The following is a 27,446-nucleotide window of genomic DNA, read 5'->3' as shown; positions in this document are numbered from 1 at the left end:
GGTTTCGATTCTTGTTTGAACAGTTACCAGAAAAGCAAGCCAAGTATTCTAGGCTGTGGCCATTAGCCAACTGATGATTTCGTTTCCCAGACTTCCATCTTGCCCAATCCATTCGTGTGTTTCAAGTTTTTTTATGCACAAATGTCCAATTCCACTTTGTATTCCACTCCGCAAGCACATTTTACCACATGAGATATTCCCTGTAATAAGCATAGTTTCAATCAAGGCAAGGGGACACAAATTTTATTTTTACTTTTTTAAAGAAAATCATTTTCTTTCCAGAAAATATGTGCACTGACCATGTACTTCAATTATCCTACATTTCAAAACCATCAAATTTCCATGGGAACAAGGCACAAGGAAAAACCTGTACACCTTTTTTTTTTTTTTTTTTAACAAACGATATTTTCTACACTAAGGGGAGGGGGTGCGCTAGCCTCACAATAGACTAGTAATAATGTGGTTCAAATTCGTTTTTAGCGAGAATCGAACCTAAGATCTCTCATTTGCAAGTGAAGAGGAATACCACTGGACTATAGTACTAAGTAGCAACCATGTACATCTTTAAACACCAAGGAAAAACCTGATAAACAGTTTACCTTCAGTTTCACAATTTGGTCCTGCAGAGTCTTCAAGTACTCAGTTTCTCCAGCTTTATCTGATAGAAGAGCGTTGAATTCTTCTTCCAGCCTCTTTATGTCCATTTCCCTTAGCTCTGGCTGGAATCACCCGTAATGAGAAGAGAAATGAAAATTAGTTCACTCAATTCAAAATCCATCAAAACTCCATATTCTGGACAGTAAAACCAAGGACACACACTAGTAGAAAATAAAGTAATCATGTGAGCCCAACTTCCCAGAGCATATCTTAGCATGGAACTTTAACATCCTATGTGCTTATATATTACTATCTGCATCTGACTGAAAGCACCCGTGCATGCATGTATACCACAAAGACATCAACCTATTTGTATTAGCAAAACAACTGACCTTAAAATCATTTTCCCTCAAATTTACTTGCTCAATAGCCTGCTTCGTCTGAATCGGTACAAGAAAGCAGCATAAGAAACAATCACAACTCAAACTGTGAAGCAGATCTCAAAGAGATGTCGAATAGTTGCAACATTAATTTAACAAAGGAAAGGAAAGTTTTTTCTGCAGGATGTGATGTGAGATGCGGAATAAACTTAATATGATTCCTTTCAAGTCAAATTGTATATCATAACCGTAGGTTCTCATGAAAATACATTGTCAGTTTTAGCTAAATACTTAAGCCTGAACATACCAAATAAAAAAGAAAAAACAGAAAACCAAACAAAGCAAACTTTGTGCAACCATGATCCACTCTAATCAACAAATAGTATAAAATATTCTGTTGCCAGAGTGTCATTCTGAATCATACATAGAACAAGAATCCATCTAAATAAAGGTTCAAACAATCTGGCGACAAAGTATATCATACTGCCTTCCAGAGAATGTTTTCCTACATATACATGTTGAGAGAGAGAGATTTCACTTGTCAGACTCTCACATGTGATGTGGCCACTGCAAGCCTAGACTATTGTTTAGGTTGTCTAATTGTCACCCAAATTGACTGTCTAATAACGTAGCATGTCAAACTTTCTGGCAAGATATACTTACTATGTATCAGAGGCATGTCTTGCATTACAAGACACCTTGCTCGCATCATATAGAGCCTGATATATTTTCCTTCCTGGCGTATAACAGAGCCCAGTTGCTCTTACAATACCTAATTTGGTAGTGGCACAGCTTGTTCACAACCCATTTTATAGACGCAATTTATATGCTACTTTAAAACAAAAAACCCATCATAATATAATTGATAAATTTCTTTTGGCTAGGAAGGCTTTGCTTCTTTGTTAAACGGAAAGATTATTACATATTTTCATTTAGAAGGTAGGGTGCAAAGGCAGCACACATAAAGAGGTCCCATCAATTCCAGCATGATGCTTTTAGGTTCAACTGTGTTGCAAAGTAGTAACAATTTCAATGCAATGGTTTCTAAATCACAGCTTTCTTTCAGGACTTCACTTTAGAAGGCATAAATAACTTTGCTAACAGATCACATTTTATTTGCTCTCATTGCCATCTATTAAATACACAACATAAACTTGATGATAGAGACCCCAAACCCAGAAGAGCGTATGGTTAAGAAGTCTAGGGATGGACCTTGAAACTCACCTCTTTTCTCACCAGATCTATCCTTAACCTGCATAAATTCTAATCAGTCCTGTGACACAATTAACTTCTATCCACATTGCTTTAAAATTTATATCAAAAGCAAAGCAAGAAAGATACAAAAGACCCAGCAGGAATTACATAATTATGCATGAGTTTCATATCTCCAAAAATCCAAATTTTTTATTTAGCCTTAGTCTGGAGATATAAGGGGCTTTTGATGAAGAAAAGGGGAAAATGACTCGCCACATGTAGTGGACAGTTGGAAACACAGATTCATGCGTTATTATGGGGTTCCGGTTCAGTACTGCCTCCCCCTTAAAATCTATTCCATTACTATAGTGGGATTTCAAAGAATTGGGCTTCATTTTTTAAGCTTCTCATTACCCATAGGAGTCCCACCTCCATTGCACAAACATTACCCTTTCTTCAATAAAAAGTCAAGACATCAAGTCAAAGAAGTGAGGCAATTTTATACATACATATTACAGTAAACTCGAAAGATATTCAACAGCATTGAACAAGCTATCATATATGTAAATAAGGAAAGACGAAAAGAAAATATGAAGTTGTGCCATTCCATGCTCTCCCAGTTCCATGTGAGTGCAGTGAGAATAGACCCAATCCTAACCAAAATTCAAAAAGGGACCTATAAATGCAATGAAGATTAGCATAATATAAATGAAGGTGACTCCAACCAAACCTGTTGCTGCTGCAATTTGGCATTGACATCCTCCCTAACCTTAATGTAGTAAGTGCTGTTATGACAAACATGGAAAGTTGATAAGTATTTTTTCTGGATTTATGTGTGTCATTGTTGGGAATAAGTTGGTATTCAATATCAGCTTCATGTTTATCAAATCAGCTTGCGTGTTGAATTACCTCTTTTCTATAAGCTAGGAAGATAAATTGATTCTTTCTTGATCTATAAGCTCAAGAGCCTACATAGGTATCAAAATATTTATTGTCTTGAGCAATTAAACATACGATAAACTTATTCATTTCTCGTCAAAAGTAAAATGAATACTAGTCAGGGATGTGAAATGATAAGCACTACCTATGATTCAACTTCCCTTTACTATTCCATTAAAGATTCAAAAGAAATATTTTTATGAAACAAATTTTGTCTTATACAAAACTGATAACTCGGACTCACAAATGAAGTGTAATCAGCAAAATACAAATGTCAACATCGGAACTTCGAATTTTAACTTGTTAGATGCTCCTTGCGTTCTTAACTTCTTACAGCAAATCAGACATGCATGGCCGGAAAATAGATTAAAAACTTATCTACATGGTATTAACAAAATGTACAGAAATGCATAGCTTATACGCACTTGAATATAAGCAAGGCTACCTGACATTATACTATTATAGAGAATAAAGGGCTTCTGATTATGAGTTAAGCACGTAAACAAAACTTAAGAATAAAAAAATGACCGAAGTCCAGGTATTGACCTAATGGAACACCTACACAAGCGTAATATCAAACAGGCTGCTATTGGATGAGAAGATAGTCATACCATTGATGTGAAGCAACTCAAAACAGGTCAAGGTGTTTTATCTCAAGTAAATTTTAAGCCACGTGTTTGGTGGGCAATTAGAAATTCCATCTTAAACAGAAGACATAAGGAAGAAAATGACTTTTTCAAAAGTTAAAACAGAAGACACGAGAAAGATGATGCAGCTGTCACTTGGATCTAAGATGTTTTTACATTTTTCCCTGTTTATTTTATGAAAATTGATTGATTATTACAACAATTTGCACACCTCACAACTTCCATATGTTTAGTGCCAAGTTGATTGCTTAAGTTTTAACCTCATCGTAATTATCATGCACCAGCAGAGCCACACAAACACACAAAGGCTACCAGGGTAAGGGAGGACGAATCAGACTCCAAAGAAGCTATCTTTCTCAGCTTTTCCAAAATTAGCAAGCATACTTGACCCTTCGAATTTTTCATCTGCTCTTCCAATAATCGTTTTGTTTCAGATATTGCTGCAATAAAAACGAGGCCCAGTTCAAAAGTGTAAAAGGCAACAAATTACTGAAGAACAAATGGCAACTTAGAATATAGTTTCAAATCTGGAACTCAATGCATTAAATTGCTCGAAATGTTCAAATGGAAAATGCTGGAATTCTAATTTCCCAACTAACTACAAATTAAAAGGAAAACTTTAATGACTAAAACATCTGGAACTCAATACAATTAATTGCTAGAAATGTTGTAAAGGACTTATAAATAATCAAAAGCAACCCTTGAATAACTACAATATTCAAACAAGTTGAACACAGGTCCAACCAATCAAATGAATCTCATGCCTAAATCTCACTCCTCGTATGTCTGAGAACCATAGAGTAGCCAGTTTCAGTAAAGAATCAAGGTAGACCTGATTCAACAGTTTGAAGGTCCTTTATAAATTGCTGGCATTTTCTTCACATAATTAGATTTAAATTTACACTCAAAATGAGTCAACTGTAGTAGGAAGCTGGGGAACATAATTCGATGTTGCGCCATATGAGAAAAAATACAGGTATTAGATTGAAGGGAAATGAATCAGAATTTTGCACTCATTAATTTAAAACACGAAATTAAACATTGATCACACTCCCTGCACAGATACACAAATTGAGAACATACATTATAAAAATAGGACCGGTGATATTCATCAAGGTCATGTGCACAAATTTTCTAGTGTGCATTTCCAATTAAAAAATTATAGTTAATAGTTATGCATGAGAAGTTGATTTTTTTTAAATAGTATGTTATTTGAATAAAATGAAAACTTGTTCGATTACTTGTTTCACGAATTATGGATTGATTTTAGGAGTAATAAGTTATTCAAAAACAGAATCAAAATAATAATTTAAAAATACGTAAGTAAGCCGAAATGAGCAGAATTAAGTTTGTTTTTCGAGAAATTGAGTCAAATAAGCACGAAATATAAATGCGAAGAAGAAGGAAAGGAGAACCAGAATTGAGATCGTTCTCCAATGTCTGAGTGGTGGTCAATTGCATTTGCTCTTCCACTGAGACCTTCGCAGCTTGATCTTCCGCATCTATAATTTTTTTGAATTAAAAAAAATCAATTCATTTGCGTAATTAATTAAAAAATAAGGAAATATTAACCAATTGAAAAGAGACGGATTGGAAATGGAAATGCACCGTTCATCTGAAAGCGCAATGTCTTCATGTACCGCAAGTATTCCTCCATTTCTTCTTCTTCTTCTTCATCTTTTTCTTCTTCTTCTGTACTTTCCTTCTCTCTTTACAGCTTTAGCTCACAGAGAGCGAGAGTATGTCAATCATCAACTGTGAAGTGAAGATTGCAATTTAGAAATCGCCGATTTTTTGAGGGAAAGTTGAGACGAAGAGCAAGGTTCTGGTCGCCTGTTACATCCCCTCACTTAACCGAGCCCAAACAGACATCGCTGATATTTATTTGGCCCAAAACAATTTTGCTGATTTTTTTTTAATAAACAATATTTATCCATACGAATAAGGGATGAGCTTAGTCTTATAATGAGCTAGCAATAAGGTGATTCAACTTCGCCTTTGGCGAGAATCAAACATAAGATCTTTTACTTACAAGTGAAGAGGAATACCACTAGACTGTAGTGCTAAGTGACCCTCACAATGGGCTAGCAATAATGTGGTTCAAATTCACATTTGACGAGAATCGAACCTAGGACCTCTGAAGAGAAATATCATTAGATTGTTCACAATTTATCACGTGTAATATTTCAATGGGTTAATAACTTTTTTATATAATTATACATAGAGTAGTTATTTTCACGCACACTCTATTTTGTCCCACACAACTGGTCTTCTTTCCAACCTTGTGGCAAAGTGCATCAGCATTGAATATCATACTTTCGGGTTAGGCTGGCAAGTGTAACATATAGAAAATTTTACCTCATACACACACTCAAAAACCATTAACAATTTAAAATGTTTGTGAAAAGTAAAATAGAGAGTTTAAAAATTACGTGTCTCAATACAATATCCTAATAGGGTATTGAATTTGTTGATGCACAAAATCAGCGAAGACTTTGGTACAACAGAAAGTGTCAGGTTTTGTGACCTTCGCTTGGTTGCTTCGGTCACTAGTGAGGATAAGTACGTAAATGAATAGAGACAGAGAAGCAAACACAGGATGTACGTGGTTCACCCAGATTGGCTACGTCCACGGAGTAGAGGAGTTCTTATTAGTAGTGAAGGGCTTACACAAGTACAAAGGATCAAGCTCTCAATTTAGTGAGTTCTTGTGAATGATTTAACACAAAATGGCATTAAGCAATATTGTGGGGGAATGACCCCTATTTATAGAAAAACTTGTAGCTTTGTCACATTGACATGTGTCATGTTATGATTGGTTCTTGATGTTGACACGTGCTGCGCTCTGATTGGCTTCTAATCTTGACACGTGTCGAGTAGTGATTGGCCTCCTGGTCGGAGGGGAACTCTTCTGGGTCCTTGACAGTATAGCGTTGGCCGGTGCTCGGTAGTTTCGGGATTGGTCAAGTATGGTACAAACAGTGCTCCCCTAAGTTCCCGAGTGAGGGAAACTCCTCGGTTGGGGACTTGCAAGATCCAATCCCTTGAGTAATCACGAAACTTCTAAGTACCGAAGTGTGGTCTGATCTTCATCTGCCCTTCTCTGGAAGTACCTTTCCTCCATCCGGGAATGGTGTACTTAGCTGATGTTGACACACAAGGTAATGTATCAATTTCACTTGAAGCTTAGTTGTAGTTTCGGGCTTAGTCAAGTGTGATACAAACCCTATAGTAGGAGTCCCCCAAGTCGCCGAGCTAGGAGATCTGCCGAAAGAGGTGACAGACAAGGTAAGCAGTCAAACTTCCAAGTAAGCAACCCAGGATCAGAGGTTTGACGTCGGCTTCCGGTTGATTGTTCTCATTCTCCTTGTCTCTCATTCAACTGCCAGGATAAGGAGAAGCAAATGGATAAGAGATGATATGAGATACTTTTGCTTTTGAAGAAGTAACTTTCCACAGGCTTATTCTTGAACTGTGCTGGAGGGTTTTCTGGTGCCCTTCAGAGTATAAGGCCGACTCAAAAATTTGAGGGTCAAAACAAGTCCATCAAATCTAGAGTACGTTTGACCTTGATGATATGGGATACTTTTGCTGTTGACGGAATAATGAATGTGGTATGGAAAGGTGTCGTGCTGTAGTGATCTGTTTCAGCTCACCGTTGAACCTTCTGCTTCAATCTTTTGCATGGCAGAAGTGGTGTGCAACCTTTGCATTTAAATGGTCCTTCAGAACATTCCTTCATAGTGACTCATCCACGCTTGGCAGCTTCAGTGTAAAGAGCCAATATCTGATCAACTGTCATGAGGTATTTGCCGGTGGAATTCATGACCTTGACAGCAGTTGAGGATGAGTACTCGAGAGCAATGCTAAGTAAGCAACCAGGCAAAGGCTCCAGGCAGTCAGTTCCAAATTGGAGGTTTGATTTCAGGTTCCGACTGACTGCTCTCTTTCTCCTTGTCCTGCAGGTGTGGACAAGGACAAAGACAAAGACAGGGAGAAAGCATGATATGTGATACTCTTGCTTTCGACCCTGATGATATGAGATACTCTTGTTCTTGGTGTGGCTTATTTGCTGAGGTATTATCGGGGGGAAATAAAGCTGAGTATTTCGAGAGGTTATGTTGAGGGTGCCTTTTCGAATGTGAGAAAGGGTTGAGCATTTTTGTAGGTTTGCCTGTCCGTTGAGGAGGGAGGTCAATGTATATAGGGATTTCCCAATAACAAGTAGTAATGCTATTCCTTTACCCTTCTTGGTCACAGCAATGTAGTGGGAGCTGCCAGCTTCACGTGTTTTAATTTTGTCAGAGCACTTTGAAAAAGTGGTATGTGGTATATGGAAAGCTGATATTACGTGTGGAGATTACAGACAAGCTTTATCTAAGGAAATCTGGCTCTCGAAGTTCTGAGAGTTGTGCCTCTTCGGTTTTTGAACAAGCAATCCCGTCGAGGATCTGACTCTCGAGATTCGGAAAGCGGTGCTACTCCGGTTTTTGAGAAAGTAATTATGTTGGGAGTCTTTTCTCGAATGTGAGTAAAGGTTGGTCGTTATTGCCAACCTGTCTTGCCACAAAACACGGAGGTCGACACACATAGGGACTTTCCAGTTGTCAAGCAGTGGTGCTGTTCCTTTACCCTTATGGGTAATAGTAGGGTAGCTGGCACTTCGAAATTCTCGTGCCTAAACTTTGTCAGAGATCTTTGACAAAGTTATATGTGGTACCCGAGGAGTTGATGGTGCATATGGAGAGCGGTGATTGATCAGTAAGATTCACGTGCTTTCTACTTCACCAGAAATCTTCGACAGATTGCCCGTAATTTCCGCAAAGCTGATTGTGCATGTGACAGGTGCTGACGAGGCTGCAAAAGCAGGTGCTTCTTCGATTTCTGAGATCGGCCCTCGTGGTCTCTGAGCAGCCCAGCTTTTGAGAAAGCATACGCCTCTTCGATTTCTGAAGCTCCGTCGAGTGCAGATTTTTATAGAGGCTGGCATTAAGTTCCACAGCACACTTGAATCTCTACCAGTAGAAGCTCATTTCTTGCACTTCTAAGATCTTGATTTGTCTGACCTCTTCCTTCTTCAACACATTTGAAAATGTCTGGACCCTCCGACCGTCGTTTTGACTTGAACCTTGGAGAAGAGACAGCCACGCCTTCTCCAGACAACATATGGCGCCCATCCTTCATATCCCCTACTGGTCCTCTTACCGTTGGGGATTCTGTGATGAAGAATGATATGACCGCTGCAGTGGTGGCCAGGAACCTTCTCACTCCCAAAGATAACAGACTACTTTCCAAACGGTCTGATGAGTTGGCTGTTAAGGACTCTCTGGCTCTTAGTGTTCAGTGTGCAGGTTCTGTGTCTAATATGGCCCAACGCCTATTTGCTAGAACCCGCCAAGTTGAATCATTGGCTGCTGAAGTGATGAGTCTCAAACAGGAGATTAGAGGGCTCAAGAATGAGAATAAGCAGTTGCACCGGCTCGCCCATGACTATGCTACAAACATGAAGAGGAAGCTTGACCAGATGAAGGAATCTGATGGTAAGGTTTTACTTGATCATCAGCGGTTTGTGGGTTTGTTCCAAAGGCATTTATTGCCTTCGTCCTCTGGGGCTGTACCTGGTAATGAAGCTTCAAATGATGAACCTCCAATGCCTCCTCCTTCTGGGGTTTTGTCAAGTACTGAGGCTCCGGATAACCACCCTCCGGTGCTTTCTCTTTCTGGGGCTCTACCGACTGCTGAGACTTCCCCTAAGCAACCTTTGTGAAGGCTCCCTTTTGTTTGTTTATTTTGACTCATGTATATGTACATATTTGTGGCTTATCGAAAATATTAATAAATAAGCTTTGCTTCATTTCAACATATTGTGTTAAATACACCAAAGCCTTCTTCATAAAGTTCTTTGAATTTTTGCTTTTGTTGAAACCTGTATTGTTGAAGCTTTGTGAGTGAAGCATGTAGTTTGAGGTAGTGTTCCCTTAATTTCCCGAGTGAGGAAAACTTCTCGGTTGGAGACTTGAAAAATCCAAGTCACTGAGTAGTCACGAACTTTTGAGTACCAAGGCGTAGTAGCATATGGTGGGAGTCCCCCAAGTCTCTAGTCGAGGGAGTTGACGAATGAGGTGTCTTGCTAATAGTCCATGTCGTAAGTACCAAAACTTCATTCTTTTGTTTTCTAAGTGGTAGCCCCGGACTTTTTCTTCATAGATTTTGTTGATGAAGGTTGCTAGGCCCGAATAAGTGGAATTGCAGAAGGTGTAACCGTTGGTGCATTAACATCATAATGGAAGCATCACAATGATGGAAGCATCACAATGATGAAAGCATCATAATGATGAAAACACCATAATGATGAAACATCATAATGATGTTTCTTTGGTGGAATTGTTTTTCATTTCCCCTAACAACCGGAATTGTTTTTCAACATAACACCATCATCTGTAGGTCGAATCACAAAGTTGTCTTCATGAAAGTTGTTCGTTAATTCCTTAACTACAACATATCCAAATTGGAGAGCCATCGGAGCAGTACAACTCCAGAAATCCAGGTATGATGAGTGACTGTTTATCATTTGTCTGTCAACCCGTCAGATTTGTTGTGAGCTTTGAAACTCTATTTTCTCTTGCTCAGATCAGCATGCTTTCTTCATTGAAGTTGTTCCTCAGCTTGTGAACTACAACATATCCAAATTTGAGATCCCTCGGAGCTGTATAACTCAAGAAACTCAGGTATGATGAATGACTGGTTATTATTTTTCTGTCAACCCGTCAGATTTGTTGTGAGCTTCGAAACTCCATTTTCTCTTGTTCAGATCGGTATGCTTTCTTCATTGAAGTTGTTCCTCAGCTTGTGAACTACAACATATCCAAATTTGAGATCCCTCGGAGCTGTATAACTCAAGAAACTCAGGTATGATGAATGACTGGTTATTATTTTTCTGTCAACCCGTCAGATTTGTTGTGAGCTTCGAAACTCCATTTTCTCTTGTTCAGATCGGTATGCTTTCTTCATTGAAGTTGTTCCTCAGCTTGTGAACTACAACATATCCAAATTTGAGATCCCTCGGAGCTGTATAACTCAAGAAATTCAGGTATGATGAATGACTGGTTATTATTTGTCTGTCAACCCGTCAGATTTGTTGTGAGCTTCGAAACTCCATTTTCTCTTGTTCAGATCGGTATGCTTTCTTCATTGAAGTTGTTCCTCATCGACTCTTTCATAACATATCAAAAATTCAGGATGAACTAACGGTTAAATATTTCCAGATCTGCGAAACATCACAACAGCTTCGAAATCTGCAAGAAGCCGACTATCATGTTTGGAGCTTCAACACTTTAATTTCCGTCGCTCAAACAGAAATGGTTCCTTCTTGAAAGTTGTTCATGTGCTCAAGAACTATAGGGTGTCCAAAATTCAGCTCCATTGGAGAAGAGCAGAGGTTGCAGAAATTTGATAGATGAAAGGAGGCGGAAGAGGGAGAGAGAGAAAAAGTCTCTTGGGTTGGATTTCTATTTTGGGGCAGATTCCAATTTTTGTAGCACCTTCATTATTGATGAATTGCTTGTACTTTTGTCCATTATGAAATTTGGGACTTTGGCTTGTTGTTGGATCTATTATAATATGTTTGGGAACATATATAAGTGAATAAATAAGAAGGAAAATTTTGGGCCCTTGTGGGTGTAAAACAAAAAATGTTTATGTTTACCCAAGTGTTTTTGTACAAGTTCAAGGGCATCTTGGGTTTTGTGAACAAAATTTGTTTATTTGGAGCAAGGTTTTGTGTTGAAGCTTTGTAGGTGAAGCTTTGTAGGTGAAGCTTTGGTGTTGAAGCTTTGTGGGTGAAGCTTTGGAGGTGAAGCTTTTCGGGTGAAGCTTGTTGGGTGAAGCTTTTTAGGTGAAGCTTTGTGGGTGAAGCTTTTTAGGTGAAGCTTTTCGGGTGAAGCTTTTTGGGTGAAGCTTTTTAGGTGAAGCTTTTCGGGTGAAGCTTTTTGGGTGAAGCTTTTTAGGTGAAGCTTTGATGGTGAAGCTTTTTGGGTGAAGCTTTTTAGGTGAAGCTTTTTGGGTGAAGCTTTTTAGGTGAAGCTTTGATGGTGAAGCTTTTTGGGTGAAGCTTTTTAGGTGAAGCTTTGTGGGTGAAGCTTTGTGGGTGAAGCTTTGATGGTGAAAGTATGTAGAGGGAGCTTTCTAGGTGAAGATTTTTTAGGTGAAGCTTTGTAGGTGAAGCTTTTTTAAGTGAAGCTTTTCGGGTGAAGCTTTTTAGGTGAAGCTTTTCGGGTGAAGCTTTTTGGATGAAGCTGTTTTTTTTTTTTTTTTTTTTTTTTTTTTTTTTTTTTTTAGCCGCTAGACACGGTCTTCATTTGCTTGTTTTGTAGTGACTGTGGAAGACAGATTGCTTTCTGATTGAGAAGGGTTCCGGCATCGCTTGCTATGAATGTAAAAGAGTGAGGGCTGAGTTGGCTAAATTACCTCTTTATTGAATTCATTGCCAAATGGCCTTCATTACATAGGATGCCGAACGGCTATAGCTCAACACTTGTACATCGTGAGTCTATTTGTAGTAGTACTTCAAGTGATCAGCGTTCCATGGATGGCCAAGGGTCTTGCCATCGGAGCTTCTAAGTGTGTAAGAGCCAGGGCGACTGATGCCAATGACTTCATACGGTCCATCCCAGTTTGGACTAAGTGTGCCTTCACTCGGGACTCTGTCGCAGAGGAATCTTTTCTTTAAGACCCAGTCTCCTATTTTGAAAGAACGAGGCTTGACCCTAGAGTCATAATAGTTGGAGATGCGCTGCTTGTAGGCGACATTCCTCAAGTGAGCTTGGTTTCTGTGTTCCTCGACTAAATCCAAGTTGAGGGTGAGTTGTTTGTCATTTTCACTTTGAATGTAGTTCTGGACTCGGAATGTTGCTTGCTCGAGCTCAACAGGGACAACCGCCTCTGTGCCAAAGGCAAGTGAGAATGGAGTTTCTCCTGTTGAAGTCCGATATGAAGTGCGATATGACCAAAGAACTTGGGGTACAAATTCTGGCCAACAGCCTTTAGCTTTGTCCAAGCTGGTTTTCAAAGTGCGCTTGATTATTTTGTTGATGGCCTCAACTTGTCCATTAGACTGGGGATGAGCTGGAGAGGCAAAGCATAAGCTGATGTTGAACTTAGAGCAGAACAACCTGAACTTCTTGTTGTCAAACTGTCGCCCATTGTCAGTGACTATCGCATTGGGAATGCCGAATCTACAAAGGATGTTCTTCCACACGAAGTCTTCTATCTTTGCCTCAGTAATGGTTGCCAAGGGTTCTACTTCGGCCCACTTTGTGAAGTAGTCCACTGCAACGACTGCGTAACAGACTTTGCCCTTCCCTGCCGGCATTGGGCCGATCAAATCAAGTCCCCACTGGGCGAAGGGCCAAGGGCTGATCATAGGAGTAAGAGGCTCTGGAGGGGAATGAGGAATAGCCGCATATCGTTGACATTTGTCACATGAGCGGGATACTTTGATGGCATCCTGGTGGAGTGTTGGCCAGTAATATCCTTGGCGAAAAGTCTTGTGTGCTAGGGACCGAGATCCAGCATGATCTCCACAGACTCCCTCATGTATTTCCCGAAGGACGATTTCCGCCTCGGCAGGCGTAAGACACCTTAAGTATGGCAGGCTAAAACCTCGCTTATAGAGTTGATCATTGATGATCAGGTAGCGGGTAGACTTGTATCGAATTTGCTTAGCCTGGACTTTATCATTTGGGAGGGTGCCATGAGCAAGGAAATTATAGATCGGGGTGATCCAACTATCCCCCCGTTGTAAGTTGCATACTTCTGCGGCCATGATGCTTGGTGTTGCCAACAGTTCGACATGAATTTTTCTTCCAATCTTGTCTTCCACAGCTGAGGCGAGGCGAGCCAGGGCGTCTGCATGACTGTTTGCCGCTCGAGGAACTTGGGTGATCTGGTAGTGGAAGTGCTTGAGCAAAAGTTGTGTTTGCGCAAGATATGCTGCCATGGAGCTGTCCTTAACATCAAAGTTGTTGGTAACCTGGTTGACCACTAATTGGGAGTCACTGAAAATATCAATTTGTTTAACCCCGAGGTGTTTGGCCAAACGTAATCCTGCTAGAAGGGCTTCATACTCGGCCTCATTGTTTGATGCCTTGAATTTGAAACGAAGAGCATACTCCATTGCTACTTTGTCGGGCGTAGTCAAGACTAGTCCCGCTCCACAGCCCTGTTGGTTGGATGAGCCATCAACATACAGACTCCATGCTGAGGTCGTTGATTCTACTTTCTGAGCTTCCGATGGTAATGAAGCTACTGCTTCAGGTGTAGAAGCAATGTCAACAGGATATGTGAAGTCGGCGATGAAATCTGCTACTGCTTGGCCATTCTCAGCTGGCTTTGGTTGGTAGGAGATGTCAAACTCACCCAACGCTATTGCCCATTTGATCATTCGCCCTGAAGTGTTAGGACTTTGGAGTATCTGTCGAAGAGGATAATTGGTAAGCACGATGATGGCGTGTGCTTGGAAATAAGGGCGAAGTTTCCGAGCAGACATGACCAATGCTAGAGCCAATTTCTCAATGTTAGAGTACCGTGTCTCCGCATCTTGTAAGGCTTTGCTAGCGTAGTAGACAGGTCGCTCAATATTCCCATCCTTTCGAATGAGAACGGAACTTACGGCTGAAGCTGATACCGATAGGTAGATAATGAGAATGTCTCCTACCTCGGGCTTGGAGAGTAGAGGGGCTTTACTCATGTACTCCTTGAGGTTTTTGAATGCCTCGGCACATTCATCAGTCCATGTAATGTACTTCCTACTTCCCTTAAGTGCTTTAAAAAAGGGAGCACATTTGTCTGTGGCCTTAGAAATGAACCTGGTTAAGGCTGCCACCTTGCCAGTAAGGCTCTGGATGTCCTTTGAAGTTACCGGTTCCTTCATGTCGAGGATTGCTTTGATCTTCTCGGGATTAGCTTCAATGCCTCGTTGGCTAATCATGAAACCTAAGAATTTGCCAGAGCCTACGCCGAAGGCACATTTGTTGGGGTTTAACCTCATTCGATACCTCTTCAAAATAGTGAAAGTTTCATATAGGTTGGTGATGTGTTGGTCAGCATGTTTGCTCTTGACTAACATATCATCAACGTAAACTTCCATGCTCTTCCCAATCTGCTCGGCGAACATTGAGTTGACTAGTCTCTGATAAGTCGCTCCTGCATTCTTTAGGCCGAAAGGCATGACTTTGTAGCAGTATAGTCCTCTGTCGGTAGTGAAGGCTGTGTGTTCTTGATCCGAAGGGTTCATGAGGATTTGGTTGTATCCTGAGTAAGCATCCATGAAGCTCAGGAGTTCACACCCGGCCGTAGAGTCTATAAGTCTGTCAATAAGAGGAAGAGGGAAGCTATCTTTCGGACACCCTTTGTTTAGGTCGGTGTAGTCAACACACATTCTCCACAAGACCTTTTGAAGCAAAAGACTTTCTTTGGTCGGATTTTTCTTAACAAGGACCACATTTGCTACCCATGTCGGGTAATTGACTTCGCGGACAAAGCCTATGCCTTTGAGTTTTTCAACTTCTGCTTTCATTGCCTCGTATCGTTCAGCGTCATAAGATCTTCGCTTCTGTCTCACCGGCTTGATCTTGGGGTCAATACTCAAACGATGACAGATGACATCGGGAGAGATGCCTGGCATGTCCTCGTATGACCAGGCGAAGACTTCAGTGTTCTCTTTCAAAAAAGATATCAATGCTAACCGAAGGGGTGGTGACAATGTGGTGCCAATCTTCACCATGCGATCTGGATAATCTCTTGAGATAGGTACCTTCTCCAACTCTTCAGCAGGTTGGGCTTGCTGGGTGAAAGAGTCATCTCGAGGATCATCGGGTTGATTGTTGCTATCAGGAAGATCCAAGTTCGCTTCATCTAGGCTGGTCTTTGTGACTTGGTCATGTACAGACAGGGTTTCCTTGGGTCCGGGCAAGTGTTGTTGCTTAACTGAAGTGTTGTAACATGATCGTGCACTAAGCTGATCTCCTCTGATATAGCCGTTGCCATGGGGGGTTGGAAATTTCATCAACAGCATATGCGTGGATACCATAGCCTTGAGATCATTGATGCCTGTGCGCCCAAAGATGACATTGTATGCCGTTGGGCAGTCAACCACTAGGAAGTTAGTGGTAATGGTAGCCGTGTAAGGGCCTGTACCAATAGTAAAGGGTAAATGTATGCTCCCTAAGGGTTGCACGATATCACCGGAGAAGCTTATCAGAGGAGAAATCGAGCGATCGAGCAAGTGTTCAGCTACACTGAGTGCCCTGAAAGCTTCGGCAAACATGATATTGACCGAAGCCCCTGTGTCTACGAGGATTCGTCGAACATCAAAGTTGGCTATGTGAGCCTCCACGATCAATGGGTCGTTATGAGGGTAGATGATGCCTCTTTCTTCCTCAGGGTAGAAACATATCGGATCCCAGTTAGGCTTTTGATACTTCCCTCCCCTGATGTCTTCCACGTGAAACACTTGGTGACCAGGCCTCAGAATTCGTTCACTGTTTTTCATGGCCCTATTGGAAGATTCAAATATGGGTGTGCCGCCGCTTATGGAATATATGACATTCACCTGGCGTTGGTTACGGTTATCCCTTTGAGGGTGAAGGAGGAATTGATCAATTTTTCCTTCTCGTGCCAAAGCTTCAATACGATCACGGAGGATGATACATTTCTCGCTATCATGGCCGTTATGCTCATGGTAGCAACAAAACATGCCCGCGTTATTCGGGGGCGTGTAATCTGGGTGCCTCGGCTTTGGCTTTGGTATCAGGTGAGCTATGCTGGGGTAAATGGCCGCGCATGTGGCATTCAAGGGCGTGTATGTCTCATACCTTGGGGTAGGGGGTATCTTGACGCGGGTTTGACCCACTGCATTGACTGCCTGGGGGCGAGCGTTATTGTGGCGATACCCTTGGTTATCGGGATAGTGTCCCTTACTCTTTTTACTGAAATGAGAGTGGTGAGGATGGAAATCCTTCCTCTTGCCTTGAAATTGATATGTCTGTTGATTCGGCGAAGCATTATGCAAGGCATGGGGAGGTGCCACTGCTGTTTGGAAAGTCGAGGTCTTCTCATTTAGGTGAGTCTGGCTTCCACCTCCCACTTGTTGATAAAGGATGGTTGTAGGGGGTTTCTCTTGATATGTCTTTGCCTCGGCGGAGGCATGGTTATAAGCCTGCGCCATCACCTCAGAGTAAGTCTTCCAAGTATTGGCATTGATCATGTATTTAAAGAAACAATCACGTAGGCCTGCCGTGAAGGCTTTGAGGGCAGTCTTGTCGTCTGCCTCGGCACACCGGGAGTATTCATGGCTGAAGCGGCCAGCATACATACGTAATGACTCGTCTGGCTTCTGGCGGATAGTGTACAGGTCATCTGCAGAGTGCAAGCGATCGGTTTGGAAAATGTGTTGGGAAACAAATAGTTTCCTCAATTCCTCAAATGAGTCTACCGTCTCAGGTGTAAGACGACAATACCAATTTAGAGCTCCGCCAGAGAGGGTGGAGGGGAAGAGAAGACATCGCTCTTCGTCGGTGTGCATCCGGTATGCCATGGTGGACTCAAAGAGGTTAAGGTGCTCAATCGGGTCCTCTTTTCCAGTATAAAGTTGCAAGCCAAGCTTTTGCTTTGTCTTTGCTTGAAGGGGGGTGTTGAGGATCCTCCTTGTAAGAGGGCCAGGCCTGGGTTGGTTCCAGTCAGGTATTTCAGCCTGACGTTCAGCCTTCAACTTGTTTACTTCCTCAATAAGTTGTAGGACAAGGGGGTCCTGAGCGGAGTTATGTGCCACTGGAGCTTTCTTTCGTAAATCTCCATCTCCTCTTGGAATTAGGAAGGTTTGATCAAGGGCATGTGATTTTTCCCTGGACTCGTTGTACTGGCTTCCAGGGTATGTCTGTCGGAACACCTCTGAGTCCCCTGTACCCTCATGTCTCTCTAGGACTTGTTGCCCCTTCCCCAAATTGGTGGCCGGCTCGGGCCGTGGCAGGGGACCGAGTCTCTCAGAAATCCTTGGGTCATTGATCTTTGAGCTTATATGGATGGAATTCTCTCGACGTTGCTTCAGGAAATCCCGACAATCGCGAAAGACGGCTTTCGATCCTTCTGCCCCTTCAGCAAAGAGGTGTCTCCCTCCACTTCTCATGGTTCGGGTCGAAGCAACTGGGTTAAGAGAAGCCTCATGTTGATTATCAAGTCGAGGGGTAATCTGTTCCCTATCAGGGATATCTATGTCGAATGCATGTGACCCTCCATGTTGGAGGGCACCCAGTTGATGGTTGACTTCCACGGGGGCAACAAGCTCGCGTGTCTGAGCTTGCCTAGCTTTGTGGAGTGTCTCGAAGAGCTTCTCATATTGCTCCTGGAGGACCTCATTCCTCATTGCTATCTTGTTGTTCTGAGCTTCCAACTCATCGACTTTAGCTTGAAGAAGAACTCGTTTTCCTTCCTTCTTTCGTTGTTTCGCACTATGTGCAAGGGGGGTGTCATTCTGTGTGCTGTGGCTTCCTTCGCTTCCCATGTTGGAGAGGGATGCCTGATCAAAAGAAAGTGTACGAATGATAGAAACCAGCTTGACACAGCTGAAGAGAGTAGGAATAAGTGTCGTTTCCCACAGACGGCGCCAAATGTTGATGCACAAAATCAGCGAAGACTTTGGTACAACAGAAAGTGTCAGGTTTTGTGACCTTCGCTTGGTTGCTTCGGTCACTAGTGAGGATAAGTACGTAAATGAATAGAGACAGAGAAGCAAACACAGGATGTACGTGGTTCACCCAGATTGGCTACGTCCACGGAGTAGAGGAGTTCTTATTAGTAGTGAAGGGCTTACACAAGTACAAAGGATCAAGCTCTCAATTTAGTGAGTTCTTGTGAATGATTTAACACAAAATGGCATTAGGCAATATTGTGGGGGAATGACCCCTATTTATAGAAAAACTTGTAGCTTTGTCACATTGACATGTGTCATGTTATGATTGGTTCTTGATGTTGACACGTGCTGCGCTCTGATTGGCTTCTAATCTTGACACGTGTCGAGTAGTGATTGGCCTCCTGGTCGGAGGGGAACTCTTCTGGGTCCTTGACAGTATAGCGTTGGCCGGTGCTCGGTAGTTTCGGGATTGGTCAAGTATGGTACAAACAGAATTTTTTCTAAATATGTCCCAAAATCGAAACTCTCCTACCCTAAATTAATATAATATTTGTGAACACTTTTCCCTCCTTAATATTAATTAAAACAAAAAATGTGTAAAATTACTAGAGCATCCCTAGTGAGGGGTTTTGTATGGAGCTAGAAAAGTGGTGGATATAACTAATTTTAAAGCTCCGATGAATCTTTGAAGCTTTATCAAATAATATCTCCCAATGAGGGCTATTTACTTTCGGGCTCTATATGAGGTTATATATATATGTGGTAATTAATTTTTTTTTTGGTGTGTAACTTTTCTTTTGATTTTTGACGTGTTATTTCAAAAAAAAAAAATTATGAACATTTCAACCTAAAAAAGTTCAAATTCTAGCAAAGTTAGATTTCATTACTTATGAATCGTTTGTTTGTTTCTCTAAAATCAGACAAGATAAGATTTCATCTCATAACTAAATTGTAATGCCCTTGCAATTTAGGTATGTTTTTTGTTTATGTTTTCAGTTTAGGTCTTTAAACTTCTAATGTCATTTTAATATGTAGTGTGTTTTTATTAAGAAATTAGTAAAAAGAAGCCCTTTTAGTAGAACATCTTATATAATTTTATGTCTTAAGCATTTTTTTTTAAACAAAATGTCTTAAGAATTAAACATACAAATAAAATGGAGAAGGACCTTTGAAACAAAAATATGTAAAGAAAAAGAATTTAAAAGGCCCAAAATACCACCTTTCCGGAGTGACAATAGTGTACGCTCACTCCCCAGGGTTAGACCCATAATGAGTAGAAGGCCAAGCCTTCCCCTATAGAGGAATGATCTAATCAGGTGGTTCTGGACTCGAATGCATTCATTAGTCCCGTATCAATAGTCTAGGCACTCCAAACTGATTGATTCATTCCGGAGTACGAGTTGGGCCAACTGTCCTTGCTCAGGTACTAGGCTATCCTGCCTAGACAATGCAGTACCTTTTCGCACACATGAAATGTTATATTGCACCTTCCGCCCCCACCCCCCCCCCCCCCCCGGGGCACTTGGACTCACGATCTCTACTTGTATTTAACCTATGTAGGTTTTTTACTTAACTAGAGGAAAACGACTCCAACAGTGACTAGTTGTAGGATCCACTCTACGTCGAATTTCAACGATCCGAATAGTTTATTTTGTAAGTCTCAGTTCATAGATCATCATTGCAAAAATTCAATTTAATCCGAAACCAATTGCCTATTTTATTATCACGATGAAATTTCATTATTTCTTAACAAAGTATTCGTCAATTTCTTTGAACTCAATTAAATGTCTCAAATATTTCCGATTGGCCTAATATTTTGCAAGGATGGTCTATGAGGTCCAACTTGAAAAATAGACGGTTCAGATCATTGAAGTTTGATATGGTGTAGGCCTCACAACTAATTTCCATTTTAAAAAAATGGGTATCCCTTACCTTAAAGGTCTCCATAAGAGTATTCGCAAATGGGTAGTTACTTTTTCTTAGCTCACATGGATAGTTACTTTTCTCTTGGGACCCACTGTTCTTTAAGGCTAGATGTAACCTAATTTTTTACTACCCAAATAAGGAAGTTGCTAGTTCAAATGACAAATCTGGCCCCATTTTTCAGCTCATTAGGAATTAAATTTCTTACTAGGGCTTAAAATATAAGGAAAACTAATGAAAATAACTTCAAAACTTTGAATTTTAACCAAAACTCATCTAAGAACTTTATTTAATGATAAGGACAAAAGAAAAAAAACAAATATGAAAAAAAAAACTAACGGAAGCGCGTGCGTATTTGAGGAAAGCGGAGCAGCTTATTTCTTTTTCGTGTTATAAGTATAATTATCCTTTATTTATGTGAATTTCATCAATTCCTAACCAAATCCTCCTCTGATTTTACTCACTCACTCTTGATCAATCCTTAATCATTAATATATAGTCTTATTGATTTGTGTGAATATATCCTTGACTTCATTCATTTCAAATTTCAATAGCATGTAGAATTGCCTCATGCATGTGAAGAGGTGGAGGGATGACAATTATAACCGTTAAACCCGATAACCGTGGATAACCACCCGAATGGATTGGATTTGGGTATGAAAATTTGGGTATATTTTGGGTATGGGGAAAAACCATGAATATTATTTAGTTATGGTTTTGGATATGGTTATAGGGGTCCCCAATCCATATCCGTACCCGAATTCGAACCGAATAATATATAATATAATTATATGTATTTCATTATTCACCGAATCCATTACCTTGAGAATACAAAAATTGCATTGTGTGAGTTTTATTTTGTGGCAAAGTTCAAAAGTTTTGATATGAATCAAAATCTATGAGAATTTAATAGTATTTATGCGAGATATCAAAGATCAACCAACATTATCAATGTTTAGCTTTAATTTTTATGTTCCACAAGATCCATTAATTAAATCATTTTATACATCAAATATTTAATGACGAAATTAATATTTACCAAATTATCATGCGTCAATTGGGCGAATATATTTTTTGTATTAATGAAGATGGATATAACCGTTAACTGATAAAAAAATCCGTTATCTGGGAGGTATGGTTATGGATAATACCCGATGGTTAATTTGTGGTTATGATATGGTTAATTTTCGTGGTTATGGGGATGGATATAACATTTTCGTCTCCAAACCGATTCGTTGCCATCCCTGCTGCACATTGCCGACTTTGATACAACATTGAGTTTTCCCAACTTTTTGTTTTTTATTTTTTGTTACTTCCTCCTTTCAGTTTTGTTCTGGAATTATTTAGGCCTCGTTTGGCACGCCGTATAAAGGACCGGATAGTATTAGTAGTACGATATCAGCCGTTTGGTGTTCCAACGTACTAATTAAGCACCGGATAAACAAAACCGGTCCCACCACTTTTATCCCCCTCACACCCGCTAATTTATACACTCCAATACCTCCGTATAATTTAGTCGGGTCTTTCTTTCTCCAACCTCTCTGTTCCTGCACATCACCAAATCCTCATCCAAGTTTCCTTCTCTCCCTTTCTCCCTCCCCACCTCCGATCAACATCAAGCACATATAAACAGAAAATCAGAGGTGGCGTATTAAACCCAGGCCATGGCGTCCCTATTCAGACATCCATGATGGCGGATCGAACTAGAATTGGAGAGATGTTATCTGCGTTTTTTGGCCTGATGGAGGAGGTTGAATTCCAAAAAAATCACCTCATATCTCTGTGTTTCAGATTTGAAATTTAACCCGAAAGATAGAGCTGTTGAAGGTGATTATGGTGGTGAAGAATCAATGCGCCACGATGAGCAATTTATTTTTTCAAATTAGGTTGTGCTCTAATTTGAGACTTTTTCATTTGATTCTTATCGTGAAGATGAGATTTGAAAAGCATGTGGATTAGGTTTTGCTCTAATTTGAGGCTTTTTCATTTGCTTCTTATCGTGAAGATAGGATTTAAAATCATGGATTTCTAGATAATTACATTGAATTTATATAATTAGGTTTCTAATATATAATCTGTATCGATAAAATTGGATAGAAGGATCAATTTCATCTTTATACTCATCAATTGCCATCCTTACTTATAATTAGTGGTTTTTTTTTTTTTTTAATCCGGCTCAGTACCAAACAGAGTATAAATAATATAGTTATTAGTCCGATATTCACCAAACGCCTGACTAATTTAGTAAGTACTATCCGGTGATTATTTATCCTATCCGACTGAAATAATCAATACAGTCTGAGCTGCCAAACGAAACCTTAAATAAAAGTTGCAAGTGGTGAACTGCCCTTTCATTGAAAGAAGGAATTTGCGCCTACCATAAATTCTCAGTTGCAAACTTCCTTTACCTTTAAAAACCAAGAACCCACTAGCCCACTGTGTCTCAAGTTTAAATGTAGAGTTGATGTTTATGATGATATATAACTTATGTTGTTGTTGTTTTTTTTTTTTTTTCCCTACAATTCTGTAAAATGAATTTAATAGCAAAGTTTGATCGATCATATTATAAAATGAGTTTTGTTGTCTCCTATGCATTTGGCATCATATTCATACCTCTTGGTTTTTTATGTAGTTTGCACATACTAATGTATGTATGTATGCAGGTAAGTAATGACGAAAAGTTATTAGATGATTTTTTGCTAATAAAAAATTTGGAGAAGCCCTTTTCATAAAGCTCGCTAACAATGATTTCATATTGACTATTGCTGAAACTAAACACTAACTATTTATATAACTGACCACAATTTCATAAATAATCAGTGTTCAGTTCCAGAAAGAGTTAATATTCAGTTTCAAAAATAGTCAATGTTAATAGATGGTTTTTTGTTAATAAAAAGTTTGGAGAAGCCTTTTTTATTAAAGCATAGTACTATTTAGTTTCATAAATAGTGTAGTACTGATTAGTTTCATAAATAGTATAATACCGTTAAGTTTCATAAATAGTGTAGTACCATTAAATTTTATAAACATCGTAGTACTGTTCATTTTTATAAACAGTGTCTTTGATGGACGTGCGGATCCTGCGTATCAGGTTTTTTTTTTATAATTTTTATATATTAAAATTGTGTCATTTTTATTAAAATTTAAGTTTTTTTTCATTAAATAAAATTATAGCTTGATTTTTTGTTAAAATAAATTTAGCCAAACCTTTTTTTATAAAAACTCCCAAAATAATAGCTTCACCCCATCAATACTCTTAGAGCATCTCCAAATGAGATGTCAAAAGTCTAGGTAGAATGTTATTATGCATTCTTGACATAAAAAATCTATCCAATTTGCTGATTGAATTTGAAAGCTTTGTGATGAAGGGTTAAATTTGACATCAGTGTCAAATTTATTTTTAATTCATTTTAATGGTGGGTTCCTTATTCCACACTTACATTTCAACTAATGAAAATTTTGTTTCAACAATTTCTTTTTACAATTACAACCATTTTAAGTTCTATTTAAATAAGAAAATAACATTTGATAATTCAATTCGAGAAGTACCAAATTTAACATAAAATTTCAGATTAATACTGAATTGTTGTTTATTATTCAAATCTTTTGTTTTGTTTTTCTATTTCTTTCTTTCTCCTGTACTAGATCTGCTAGAGGCTTCCATTTCCTGAGAAGAATTCTAAATCCATTCAATTTCAAACCCTAAACCCATTTATAAACCACACAATATAAGAATTAATCGTTGAAATTTGTAAAAGGGATCTCTCTCTCCGTTCCGTGGTGATGTCAGCAAGTAGTAATGGGGTGTCGATTTGGTTCAACAGGAAGGTGGTTGATCCCCTCCTCGAAATCCTCCGCAGGTACCACTACTACCCTATACTCTCTCTTTCTGTCTAATTTTCTTCTTCTATTTCAGATTCACAAATTCTGTTTTTTTTTTGGTATATAATATTTTTGTCGGGTTTGATTGATTGATAATGATTCAACAATTTTTTTGCTCTAAAAAATCATGTTTGATTGTTACTCTATTTGGTGGTTGCTGAGAAAGAAAGTTGTAAGATTTGATTTGGATTTTGAAGGGGTGCAGAACCGAAGCTGTTGGCCTTCTCTGCAGCTCTTGGCCTTACCATTGGATTATTTCCAATATGCGGTACGTATGCATATTTTATCTTCTCCAATCCCGTGCGGTGCCTCTTTCAATGCAATGCAGTAATTCTGCATAGTAATATTGTTATCAAGGCTGTTGCTTCTCCATTTTAGTTTAATACAGGATGATTTCCCACCTGAACAGAATTTTCTCTTATTAATACGCTCACGAACAGATTTATTTGCGGCCTGGAAAAGCAATTTCATAATTTTATCATGTCACACTTTACTTCTAAATGCCGAAAATAATCTCACTGTGAGTTGTTCCTTAGATCATTCCTTACTGAATACTGATGTAGCTCAGCAATGTTGCAATAATATGCAATATAGGACCCTCCTTAAAGAAAACTTGCGAGGAGTAGTTGCCGCCTTATATCAGTACGGAGAACAGAAAGAAATTGCTATCTGAGAGTGGGTTCACGTAGGAAAATGTAGGCATTGCTATCTGAGAGTGGGAGGTTCACGTAGGAAAATGTAGGCTGGATTTAGTTGGGAGGATGTTGATATGATCCCCCCTTTGTAGTTGTTGTAATGGATCTGGTATTTCTGGAGATTTGTCAGTACTAATGTTGGATTCTCTAAATGTTAATAAATACCTCATATTAACCGATGTTTCATTAATAGGGACAACTGTGATTCTGTGTGGAATGGCAATTGCATTTCTGCGATCTCACTGCCATGCTCCAACTGTCATGCTGGCTAATGTCCTTGCTACACCAATAGAACTGAGGTACTTGTGCTTTTATCCTAGCATCTTGTAATATCATTACGTTTATGTCATCGCCGTACATGCGACTAATTGTGTTTGCACGTCCTTCATAAAATGTCTAAACAATGACAGATTGTGGATTGGTCGCTGTCTTGGTACATCGTTCGTCTCTATGTTGATAGAAGCCTTAGAAATAGAAACAACATATATAAAAGAACTTGTCCTAAAGCTTTTAGTTTCTCTTGTACCATACCTTTTACATTTTATGCTACACATATGATTGGTATCTTACTGTTTTTTTGTTGTTGTTGTTGTTTTGCTCTCAAGTTTGGTTGTACCTTTCTTGCGTTTTGGTGAATTTGTCTCTGGTGGTGCTCATTTTCCTTTAACTTCTGACGCTTTCAAGAAAGTGTTAACTGGCCAAGCTTCACATGAGGTCTTAATAAGTATTGCGCATGCAGTAGGTTGCCAACTTATCACCTTGTAGCCATAACCCCACTTTCTCTCTTGCTATTCACGTCTAATTCGTATCAATCTTTGCAGTTGTTGGGATGGCTTGTTGCGACTCCTTTAATTTTTGCCGCTCTGTACATGGCATTTTTACCATTGTTTAAGGTGTTGGTTCCCAAGTTCAGCGCTGTTCCTTTAAGCCCAAAGAAATCACTTTCAAGCACGGAAGTCAGGCTTAAGGTAAGAGATGCCTGATTAAAATTGTAATAGCCACACACAGTTATTTCTCTTGCCATAAACAGGGAAATTTGTTCACATGTTTCTGACATTAATAGTACCCCATGTACATAGAACAGCACTGATGATACGATGCTTACTCTGCTTTCTGCGTGTATTATATATGTATGATTCTTTATGATGTCGTATTCATATTTTAACCAAGGTGGCTTCTGGACAGCAGAAGTCCATTAAGTCTGATGATGTGATTAACTAATTTGACAGGGAAACTGATGCGTCTTTCTATTTCTCTGCATCATCGGATATATTGTGGTGCAAGACACCTCATTCACAGAATACGTATTAGTGTATATTCTCAGAGAGAGGGGGCATGCGCGAGCTGAAACTTCACTTTGTTTCAGCGTTGAGCGCACACTAATGGAATACAAATGAATATTTTCTTTTTCAAATAAAAGTTTAGTTGATTACTTCCAAAAGTCACAACAATACTGCCTGTTTTGTAGCCATATCCTTTGTTTTTTTTTGGGAACTTTGCTAAGTTACTGTTGGGACCAAATTAAGTCAATACGACTGTTTGGCTATCTACAGTGTTTCTTGCAACGAGGAGGAGGAGATGGCTACGGATAAGTTGAAGGGACATCTGTTTTATTATATTTTTAAACATGTAAGATTTTGTTGAATATGCTTGTTGTGACATCTCTTCTTAGCCAACACCTTCTTTAAGAAGAGAGAAGAACATGTGATCACCTACAAGAGTGGGTCGTCAAAAACACAAATAGATTTTCTTCTAATGGGGAAAGGGGATCGTATAACTTGTAAGGATTGCAAAGTTATACCAGGAGAGAGCGTGGCTAATCAACATCGCTTGTTGGTGATGGATGTACATATCAAAAGAGTAAGACAAAAGAACAAGACTTGGAAGTGCCCAAGGACTAGATGGTGGAATCTAAAAGAAGAAAAACAAGCCATTTTCAAAGAGAAGGTAATCACCCAATGTGTGTGGGATAGAGAGGGGGAAGCTAGCCAAATGTGGGATTCCATGGCTAGTTGTATCCGAAAAGTAGCAAAAGAGGTATTAGGAGAGTCCAAGGGCTTTGCCCCACACCAAAAGGAATCTTGGTGGTGGAATGAGGAGGTACAAACAAAGGTGAAGGCTAAGAAGGAATGTTGTAAAGCCTTATACAAGGAGAGGACTGATGAAAATGGTGAAAGGTATAGAAAAGCGAAGCAAGAGGCGAAGAAAGCTGTCAGAGAAGCTAAGTTAGCGGCTTACGACGATATGTATAAACGACTAGATACCAAAGAAGGAGAGTTGGATATCTATAAACTATCTAGAGCAAGGGAAAAGAAGACAAGGGACCTAAACCAAGTGAGGTGCATCAAGGATGAGGATGGAAAGGTTCTTGCTACAGAGAACGCGGTTAAAGACAGATGGAGAGGTTATTTTCGTAATCTTTTCAATGAAGGACATGAAATGAGTGCTTCTTTAGGGGAGTTGAGTAACTCAGAAGAGTGTAGAAACTACTATTTTTATCGTC

At 39.6% G+C, this 27,446-nt stretch overlaps 2 protein-coding genes across 5 annotated transcripts; one reads left to right on the top strand and one right to left on the bottom strand.

Moving 5' to 3' along the window:
* Nucleotides 1–125: 125 nt before the first annotated feature.
* LOC126586632 (uncharacterized) lies at nt 126–5,556 on the bottom strand. The gene is made up of 6 exons (XM_050251543.1): nt 5,366–5,556; nt 5,173–5,259; nt 4,070–4,197; nt 990–1,037; nt 600–719; nt 126–200 (listed from the first exon to the last, which is right to left on the bottom strand). The coding sequence occupies exons 1-6, from the start codon at nt 5,412–5,414 to the stop codon at nt 132–134; spliced, it is 501 nt and encodes a 166-aa protein (XP_050107500.1). The 5' UTR covers nt 5,415–5,556; the 3' UTR covers nt 126–131.
* Nucleotides 5,557–23,956: 18,400 nt separating this feature from the next.
* Nucleotides 23,957–26,588, top strand: LOC126586631 (uncharacterized). 4 transcript variants are annotated; one of them, XM_050251540.1, is made up of 6 exons: nt 23,957–24,226; nt 24,454–24,516; nt 25,137–25,242; nt 25,549–25,681; nt 25,765–25,911; nt 26,497–26,588. In XM_050251540.1, the coding sequence occupies exons 1-6, from the start codon at nt 24,166–24,168 to the stop codon at nt 26,533–26,535; spliced, it is 549 nt and encodes a 182-aa protein (XP_050107497.1). In that variant the 5' UTR covers nt 23,957–24,165; the 3' UTR covers nt 26,536–26,588. The 4 variants fall into 4 exon arrangements, with proteins under 4 accessions (XP_050107497.1, XP_050107495.1, XP_050107498.1 ...); XM_050251538.1 differs by having other exon boundaries at nt 23,960–24,226; nt 24,446–24,516; XM_050251541.1 differs by lacking the exon at nt 26,497–26,588 and adding an exon at nt 26,173–26,394 and having other exon boundaries at nt 23,962–24,226; nt 24,446–24,516.
* The last annotated feature ends 858 nt before the right edge of the window (nt 26,589–27,446 follow it).

The sequence above is a fragment of the Malus sylvestris genome, chromosome 10, assembly GCF_916048215.2.
Source record: "Malus sylvestris chromosome 10, drMalSylv7.2, whole genome shotgun sequence".
In the NCBI taxonomy this organism is placed as follows: domain Eukaryota; kingdom Viridiplantae; phylum Streptophyta; class Magnoliopsida; order Rosales; family Rosaceae; genus Malus; species Malus sylvestris.
Note: the sequence above shows the minus strand (reverse complement) of the source record. Positions and strands in the feature narration are given on the sequence as shown.